Source organism: Bombus affinis, unplaced genomic scaffold, assembly GCF_024516045.1.
Source record: "Bombus affinis isolate iyBomAffi1 unplaced genomic scaffold, iyBomAffi1.2 ctg00000308.1, whole genome shotgun sequence".
Lineage (NCBI taxonomy): Eukaryota > Metazoa > Arthropoda > Insecta > Hymenoptera > Apidae > Bombus > Bombus affinis.
In genome coordinates, this window is record NW_026108993.1 from 43,659 (window position 1) to 53,523 (window position 9,865).

Here is a 9,865-nt window from a genome sequence, read left to right on the forward strand (position 1 = left end):
CGTGTCCTGATGATCTTTTGACAATTTGGTTTTATTTGACAATATGAGATATATTTTGCTCCTTGTAGATTTATATGTCCATATTTGCTATATATTAAATCGTGTATATTTTATATTACTTTCTTGTTATTAGGTTATTAGTTGTGTAACTCCAGTTTCTGATCTATGGAAAGTGGTGAAACGTCTTCACGAAATACAATTTCATTCGTTTTCCTCCCTTGCATTGGCACGCTGTGAGTGGTGTCGACTTCCAGATGAGGTTTGTGCATCTTGATTATTATGCATTTAATGATAGATACTTTGTCAGAGGTTCCCATGCGGATTGTCTCGGTGTGTATCTTGTTATGATTTCTTTTATTTAGTTCATCCTGCTTCTTTCGTGTTTTATTCACTGCATATGATATTTCAGTGCAAGAAGAAGAAGAATTGTAAAGAATCCGTAAGTGGCCCTAGAAGACGCAGTCATCGTGTGAGGTGTTGTCGGCAGGAACGAAGAGTCGAAGTTGTTGAAGAAGTCGTGTGACATTTGTATTGTTTCCGGTTATATACAACGCTATTTCACATATCTATGTATATATATATTATTATATTATTATATATTATTATACTAAATCTTCAGTTGGTTTAGTTGAATGTTCAGTAATGTAATTTTTACAAGGTGGTTTTGTATATTAGAGGAGTAGTTGTTCGATATAATAATATGTGTATATATATATATACATTTCACAATGTAATTTTCCATTATGTAAAATATATATATGCATATGTATATGTGCGCGTATTGTTATTCTCATTGTTTCTCGGATCGTTAATTGGTTGAATATTCCATAATGTGGATTTCGTATATAATTCTCTAGGTTCGTAGAAATGTAAATCTATATGTTTATTTCTTTGCGTTTTAATGGTTTAATAACGTATACATACAAATATATATATATATTATGAATTTTTCCCAAAGATACGCGTACGCATGTGTATATCTATATATGTGTGTGTCGCAGAGTAATCTTGTATACAATTTTCACTTTTATTAGAATGCTGATGTAGTGTAGTATATTTTATTTCTTTTATATTTTATTAGATTACCAATTATTCAGATTCACGAAGTAGGTAACACACACAGATATGCATACACGTGTGTGTATATACATGTGTTTTCGCAGAGAAATCTCATACATTTGAATCGCGGCTTGTTTTATTTATTGGTTCATTTAATTATTTCATTTTATTTGTATTTTATATGTCATTGCTGATTGGTTGTAGTGTTTCTTCTTATTGATTCATTTATTTCATTTTGATTGTCTGTCGTATAATTCTTTTTATTTTGATTGGTTAGTTATTAGTTAATTTATTATTATTGGTCGTGTTTAATTATTCATAAGTTATTGGTTCGTGGCGTCACGTGCGGAACGCGGGACGTGACACCCCCGCCCTTGGCGTTCAAATTTCCGAAGGAAATTTGACTGATCGTAGCAGATGTAGTTGCGATTGTTTGTTGGTCCATCCTAACGGGCAACAGCGCGAACTACAATTCCTTACATCAAAAGATTTCTTTGGGGTTATTGTGTCGTGTTAAGATTGACATTTATGCATTGCAGACAAAATATCGCGGGTTGGAGTTTTGTTATTTGTATTTCACACAATCTACAACGCGCTCTTTGGATTTGTGTGCATAAAAACGTGTTGGAGGGTCTTCGTATGGGTCGCGATAGCCTAAGTCTAGATTATCGTACCCGTCTTTTTATTATTTTTTATTAGAAATATAATTTATTTGTAAGGTATTAAAGTTACTACATACATGCGTTGATTGATGGTGGATGTCCCTAATATGTGGTGACTTTTGCCAATATCGAATTAATTATCTATCTGTTAATTATTTTTAACTTTATTTTAGTAGGTGACGTGTAATTCAAATAAAATTAATATTATTTATGTATATGTGTTTCATTGCGCGTGCGTAAGGACTATTCCCTATTCGTGACAATCTAAGATGGCCGTTCATGAATGTCTCTAGTATATGGTGAATTTTATTCATGCGGTTTTGTTATTTATTTGTTAATTATTTGTGACTTTATTTTAGCAGTTGACGTATAATTGAAGTGGGAATAATATTATTCTGTATTTATTTTAGTGTGTATAATTATTGCATGTAGTTCATTGCGCATGCGTGAGAACTGCTTCACGCTCGCGACGGATTTCCAAAATGGATGTTTGTGTACGTCTTAAATAAGAGTGTGGTGTTTTGTAAATTTGTTTGATATTGTAATAATTGTTTTGTTACTTAGTTTCAACTCCGTTCTAGTGAAGTGTCAACGGTGTTGTTTTGTGTTCGTCGTAATGTGTATGTTTAATTTAACATTGTTTTGTATTTGTTGTAATATGTGTATATATACTGTGTGTTATTTTAATGTAATAGCGTGTGGATTATATCGTTGTCGAAAATATTAATTACTAATAGAATCGTTTCACTGTTTAATTATAAGGTAGTTTATATTTATGTAGCTTTTGTTTAATTGGTTTAATCTAATGCGTGCATAGTGTCACCAGTCACCACTGTGTAGTATAACCTTATTTCTTTATACGTAATTTAATATAGTAATGCTGTAATAGCTTAACACAATATGATAATTCCTAATTTTAATCATGTTTGATTATTAATGCTCGGCTAATCTATCTTGATTAATTTCTAGCCTATTTCTATTTTATTAGCTATTTCTATATCTTCCCTATTAATCTGTTGTTACTTAGTAATTATGTGATTTATTATTAGTGATTTATTATTATTTCATATTTGTATAGTATAATTTTTTGAGCTAATCTATGTATTATTGGTTAAAACTTGTTTATTGAATTATTACCGTTTGTAGTTTCTCAAATCCTATTCCTTCGATGCTGCGTTACCGTGTGTAAGGCATCATCCGTTTTTCATTATATTCAAAATACTTACTACAGATACCTTTATTCATCCTATATTTGTGAGTATAAACATATCATTTAGTTAATTAATTCAATATGCACGTAGTGCATTGTGTGAGCGACCGCTATTGTGCATTACAAATCTGTTTCTATATGTGAGGTATAATAATAATCATGTAATGTAAGTCGAGACTAATTCATGTATTATAGATTAGAACTTGTACACTATATTATTACTGTCCATAGTTACTTCGTCTTTATTCTCCAAGTCTACACGCTACGTCGCTCACGCAAGACACCTACCCGACGTAATTGGCAATCTTGTTGTAAGTTTTAATAGTATTATTTCTTTTCATATATGTCAAGGCAATTGAGGCCAGTTCTTGCATTCGTTTCAGCTGGCAGTCGTATTCTATGTTCTACGGAGTGGATCCATAATTTATCTCTGCGGAATTCCTGCATGTACACTTCCTTCTACAATGATTAATTGTGGACTAGGTACTTTTTACTTTCACTGCCTTTAATTATGCTATTGAATTAACACGTTTTATAGAACGCAAATAGTAATCTTTCTTTTGTTTTTAGGTTTCCACTATCTGCACTATTCGACAAGCAGTGTCGCACTTACTTTGGTTTAACCACGATATTGTTATAATCGTTTAGTACTATTATATTTTGTATTAAGGTAATTGAGGTTAATTCTTCCATTTGTTTCAGATGGCTGTCATACGTTATGTTTTACGAATATGGGCTTATGGCCTGTCTTTGCATATACACTTCCTTTTACAATAGTTAATTGTTCACAAGGTACTTTTCACTTTCGCCGTTTTAATCACTTTATTGAATTAATACATTGTATATTTGAGTAATGTTTAGAAAGTACATAGTAATTTCCTTTTCTTTTTAGGTTTCCATTATCCGCATTATTCGACGAGCAGCACTACACTACATACTACTGTACTGTGTTACCTTCTGAAAACGTTTCGTTTATTGTTTATTTCGGTTATGCGCTAATTTTAACTTATTTAAGTGCACTGTTCGCGGAATCCCTTTCACTTCAATCATGACGTTTTGGTTTTCTAAAATTTCTAACACTCTATGCGGTCCCGAATATTGGTCGGAAAATTTTCCTCTTCTGGGTTCCTTTAATAGATATACTAGATCTCCTATTTTGAAATTTTGCGGGTTGATTCGTCTGTCATAGTATTCTTTTGACTTTAATTTGGATTTTATCAGATTTTCTCTTGCCATTTGTTGAACGGTGACGATTTTATCGAACAGGTCTCTGAGATACTCTGCATATGTTGGTTCCATATTCTCCTCGGTTATCATCTGGCCAGTAGGTTCTCTGGCTAAGTGCCCAAAGACTAGTTCGTGTGGGGAGAATTTTGTTCCTTCGTGTACGGAGGTATTGTAGGAGAACATGGCTAATTCCACCCATTCGTCCCAGTTTCTGGAATTTTCGATGTACAGGTTGAGGTATTCAGTTAATACGTGGTGAGATCTTTCGATGGAGCCGTTGCTTTGTGGATGGTATGCTGACGTGGTATACCTTTTTATGCGAAATCTTTTTGCTGCCTTTTTCATCAGCGAGGATGTAAAATTTGCTCCCTGATCAGTAAGGATAGCCCTCGGTGAACCGAATCGGCAAATGAATTGTTTTACGAAAACGTCAGCTATCTCGGCCGAAGAGATTCCTGCCATCGGGATCCCGATTGAATATTTTGTCAGTAAGTCTTGGATAGTTAATATGTATTTATTTCCCTTTTGTGTCTGTGGTAATGGACCGACGATATCCATACTAATTTTATCGAACGCTTTACCTGGTGTGTCTGTGAGCACCATGGGTTGCCTTGTTTTTATTCTGGTTAACTTTTTCAATTGGCATTCTTTGCATGTTCTCACGTATTCCTGGATTTCTTTCTTCATGGTTTTCCAATAGTAGTATTGTCGTACTCTTTGGTAAGTTTTTGTTACTCCCTTATGTCCTGCTACAGGTGATTCGCGCTTTTCTCGTATTATGTTGCTTCGCGCTTCCACCGGTGGGATAATTATTTCCCCGGTACAGATGGTAATAGCTATGGTTTCTCCCATGAATACTTCTTTCAGTTTCCTGATTGTATATCGCCAAGGTATTTCTTCCAGGTTTGTTTTGCTGATGCTAAAGGACGTTAATTGGTTTTCTTTTACCACATCCAGTAAAGATTTCAATGAGTTCAATATATTTTCTGGCGTTATTGGAGAGTTTCGATCTTCCTTTACGGGTAGGGACACGATGTATTTTCCGGAATCTTGATTCAATATTACTCTTCCCAACATTAAATCTCTATAATACGGCAGTTTTCCTGCTTCCTTCATTTCTAAGGCCCCTTTATCTATCGGAGTGCCATGTATATCGACGAATATTATTCTATGGTCGTTTACTCTCGTAATCGAGTCTCGCGTTTCCAAGATTCTTAGCTCTGAAAGTACCGCAGGCATTGCGTCCTTTCCTTGTTGCTGAATTGGTTCGGAAATTGTTATAGGGGGTTCTTCTTCATTCGTTTTATCGATGTCGGTTATCTCTTGAGTGATTGTTTCCTCGTCTGTGTTTACGTCGATTTCGGCTAATGCGTGGTCAAAATGTTTTGTGGGTGTTTCTTCTATGGTGACGTGTTTTCGAATGGAAATTTTTTCTTGTTTTCCTGGTCTATTGTGTTGCGATAGTTCGCGTGGTTTAACTTCAAACGTGGGGGAGTCTTCGGTTAGTGTGTCTAGTTCAAATCTCTTGGGTGCGGGATATCGACTCGGTGAATCTTCCTCTCTTTTCCTGATTGGCAAACAAACCTCAGGGGGGTTTCTAGATAAGGCGTCTGCATTCGCGTTTGCCTTACCTTCTTTGTGTATAATGTCGAATTCGAAATCCGCCAATTTTAGTTTCCACTTCCAAATTCTTGAAGTAGGATCTTTGATAGAATGCATCCACACCAGAGGTTTATGATCGGTTATAATGGTGAATTTTCTCCCGTACAAATACGGTCGGAAGTGCATTGCGCTGTAAACGATCGCTAGGCATTCCTTTTCTATCGTGGAATAATTTTGTTCGGCGGGGTTCAATAATCTTGAGGCGTATGCGATCGGTAGGTCTTTTCCGATAGGTCCTTGGCTTAGTACGCCGCCCACGGCATATCCAGATGCGTCTGTCGTGAGATTGAATGGTTGAGAGAAGTCCGGGTACTGCAAAATGGGTTCTGTTATAAGGGCTGTTTTCAAGGTGTTGAATGCATCTTCTTGGTTTTCCGTCCACTTGAACGCAACGTCGTTTTTTAGTAATTGCGTCAATGGTTTCGCAACCTTGGAGAAATTGGGTATGAACCTTCGGTAATATCCAGCTAATCCCAAAAATTGTTTAACATTTTTTGATTTCCTTGGCCGTGGAAAATTTGAAACTGCCTCGATTTTCTTTGGGTCAGGTTTAACTCCATTCTCACTGATTACATGTCCCAAATATTTTACTTCGTGCCATAAGAATTCGCACTTGTCCGGTTGCAGTTGCAATTTAGCTCTCCGTAATCTGTCCATAAGTCGATTAAATTTAATCTCATGTTCGCGAATGGATGTGGAATAAATTACTATATCATCCAGATAAACGAACAGCTCTATTCCTTGCAACCCTGACAGTATCGAATTCATCAACCGCTGGAACGTTGCTGGTGCATTTTTCAGTCCGAAAGGCATTCGTTTGAACTGAAAATGACCATATGGCGTCGAGAATGCAGTTTTGTGGGCATCTTTCGATGACATACGGATTTGGTGGAACCCAGATGCTAGATCGAACGTGGAAAAGTATTTCGCACTTCCCAATTGGTCCAATATTTCAGTGATATTGGGTAGTGGATAGGCATCGCCTATTGTTTTGTCATTTAATTTCCTGTAATCAATAACCATTCTCCATCGTTTATTACCTTGAGAGTCCGGTTTCTTCGGCACGATCCATAATGGGGAGTTATACGGAGATGTCGATGATTCCACAACGTCCGTTTCTAGTAGTTCTTGAATCTGGCGGTTTATTTCTTCCCGATGTGCGGGAGGATACCGGTATTGTTTAACATTGATCGGTATCTCATCTGTGGTAGCAATTTCGTGTTGTAAAACGTCTGTTCCTTCTAGTGTCTCCCCTGGGAGATGAAATCTATCTTGATTCTTCCGTATTAGCGCTTCGACGTTCCTCTTTTCTTCTTCATTTAAATGCTCTAGTCGCAATAATTCCATTATTTTGTCGAACCTATTTCCCTCAGATGCTGAAACGGCGTTGCACGTAGTATGAGAGGGCGGAGTAGGAGTTGCAAATTTTTTTATTACTATTGTGGGTACGGTAAATTCGTAATCCCTCGAGGTGGTATTAATTATTCTTAAATAACCACGTCCCTTATGGTTTTTCACGACCGCATTTCCGAAATAGACTCCCTTAATCGGTTCGATTTTGGGGATGAATCCCTCAATTTCCTCCGGATTTGCGATATTTATGGTACAGGGTACCGAACTTCGTTTCGGCACAATTATCTTTTCTTTTGTATCAAACGGGATATAGATATCCCCCCATTTGATATGTTTTTGCCCGTAATCCAAACGGGCTCTGTATTTTGCAAAAAATTCGGAACCTAAGATTCCGTCTTGATTGATCAGCAGGGAATCATCAACTACATGGAAAGTAACGGGGTGGCCCGCAACCTGTATTATTGTCTGCCCTAGGGTGACCAGGCTCGTTGCCGTAATTCCTCGAACTTCAATTATCTCTTGCTCGTTGATGATCGCTGACTCGGGTAAGGCAGGTTTCTTGATAATGTTAATTTCTGATCCGGAGTCTAGCAGTAGGTTCGCCTTCGTGTTCAAATCTGGGGAGACTATTCTCGCGGTAGGAGTATTTGAGGTTTCTTTTATTTCTATTGAAACCATCCGGAAAGGTCGACGTCCGAATCTGAGTCCAACACCCGGTGATACTTGTTTGCTTTCTTGTAACCCTCTTTCTTCGTTGATCGTTGGTTCTCCAGATTTCTTAACTGTTCTTGAGCACGACTGGATGGTGGTTTTACCGGAATGTTCGTCGGTTTTACGGGAGTCGTTTGTCGCGTTCGGTTGACTACCGTGAGATCCGGTCTTCTCGTCGTTCAATTTCCTAGTTTCTGCCTCTTCTGAAAGTTCTTTGATATTAGTGTTGTTTATTTTGGCTGGGGATTCGGGAGATTTTTCACTCATGATTTCGTCTGTGGTGCCGTGCGTCCTCTTGCTACTTAAAGTAACATCGTCTTTTATCGCAGCAACGGAACAGTGTTTGTATTGGAAGGTTGGTTGTTTCAAATAATCAGCATCCCTCCTTTGACTTGGATCTCTTTTGAGATGTTTATCTACGCATTTTTCTTTCCAGGTTATTGCTCTTGCTCTTTTCCTAATATCTTTCTCTATTCCCGGGTCGCTTAGACGATTCCGCGACGGCGATACAAATCTCCAATCCTGGTGGTGGTTTCTGATGTTGTTACTATCGTATAGGGGACGAGTGTTGTTTCCATTATAATTATTCGGAGGTGTCGGACGATTCTGCGTCGGCGGCACGAATCTTCGAGCTCGTTCGCATGCCCTTAAAAATTGAAATACCGGTGGTCGATGGCCGTCGAACACTGGCACTGACTTGATCGTGTCTTTTAGTTTAATTGGTTGAAAATTATCATTAATGGGTCTTATTCCTCGCGGAATTAACGGCGTCGATGTGGGAATTTCGGTATCTCTCGATTCCCTACTTGCACGCAGGACTTCTTCCACTCTGCTTAGACTTGCATTAATGTCGGTTAGTACGCGGAAATTCTCGTCCCACGCTTTCAATTTTTCCGACAACAACGTAATCGTGTCCTCGTTTAGTGAGTCTCGTGCGACCGCCATGTTTTTTTTCCTTTCTTTTTGTATATGTTTATGTGTATGTTTCAGTTAATAAATTGAAAAAACTTTAAACCTATGAGCGTATGTTATTGTTTATACCAACTGTAATCCTCCGTGGAGCGTATCCCACCGCAGCCACCAAAATTTTTTATCTATATATATATATATATATATTGTTACGTTTCGCTATCCAAATTTTGAAATTTTAAACAATGTAGTAGTCGCTGCCACCAGAAACAGTCTAAGGACTGTTTCAATTAGATATTTCTTGTTAGATTATGTAGCGTTGGTTCAGGAGAATTTAGCGAAAATAAGGAGAGTAATTGTTAGTCGTTCAATTGAATTTGAGTGAGTCTGATATCAGTTCGTTCAGTTGATTTAATTAGAATTTAAGTTAGGATTAGAGAATAATTGTTCGTTCCAGTTCGAGTTTAAGAATTACGAGATATAAATGTTATTAGTCAGTTCGAATTATAAAATAATTGTTATTAGTCAGTCAGAATTAAAACAATAGTTGGCTCAAGTTTTGTGTTAGAATTTCGAATTGTTAAACACGCCCGGACACACTGTTGTTTACACTGTTCAAATTAAATAAAGATTAAAACGAAAAATTATAGAAGTGTCGATCTCTGTAAAACCGGAATCGCCCCAGCGGCCTGCCCGTTCATCAGCGGAGGCCAACGTCAGGTGAGTCAACTTTAAATATTATTAATAATTAATAATTAAAATAATAAATAATATCAATGATTAGTATAATTCGTCATTAATTCCGCCAGTAATAATTATTTATAATATAATTGTTTATTCCAAACAATCCTCTCCCGTGCTAGTATTCTGGCACATAGCAGGTTAGCCGAAACGTGGAGATTGTTGACCAGTGGCCTAAACTCCGATCAACGCTACATAATCTAACAAGAAATATCTAATTGAAACAGTCCTTAGACTGTTTCTGGTGGCAGCGACTACTACATTGTTTAAAATTTCAAAATTTGGATAGCGAAACGTAACACTATTACGTTATGAAGGAATAACGTTATAT

The 9,865-nt window shown here is 36.9% G+C and overlaps 1 protein-coding gene across 24 annotated transcripts; it reads left to right on the plus strand.

Annotated features, from left to right (window-relative positions):
• Positions 1-551: 551 nt before the first annotated feature.
• LOC126927918 (uncharacterized) lies at positions 552-4,409 on the plus strand. 24 transcript variants are annotated; one of them, XR_007716055.1, is made up of 6 exons: positions 1,228-2,334; positions 2,868-2,975; positions 3,163-3,242; positions 3,315-3,414; positions 3,502-3,723; positions 3,824-3,913. XR_007716055.1 is itself a non-coding variant. In XM_050743903.1 (6 exons), the coding sequence occupies exons 1-6, from the start codon at positions 2,338-2,340 to the stop codon at positions 3,928-3,930; spliced, it is 507 nt and encodes a 168-aa protein (XP_050599860.1). In that variant the 5' UTR covers positions 1,229-2,337; the 3' UTR covers positions 3,931-4,409. The 24 variants fall into 24 exon arrangements, 6 of the variants coding, with proteins under 6 accessions (XP_050599860.1, XP_050599861.1, XP_050599862.1 ...); XM_050743903.1 differs by having other exon boundaries at positions 1,229-2,341; positions 3,297-3,414; positions 3,634-3,723; positions 3,824-4,409; XM_050743904.1 differs by having other exon boundaries at positions 1,236-2,341; positions 3,634-3,723; positions 3,824-4,409.
• Positions 4,410-9,865: the final 5,456 nt, after the last annotated feature.

Excerpts from the sequence above, each read along its gene's own strand:
- LOC126927918 (XM_050743903.1), top strand. Across the intron at positions 3,415-3,633 it reads AATGATTAATTGTGGACTAG|ATGGCTGTCATACGTTATGT; the intron begins GTACTTTTTACT and ends CATTTGTTTCAG. Across the intron at positions 3,724-3,823 it reads AATAGTTAATTGTTCACAAG|GTTTCCATTATCCGCATTAT; the intron begins GTACTTTTCACT and ends TTTTCTTTTTAG.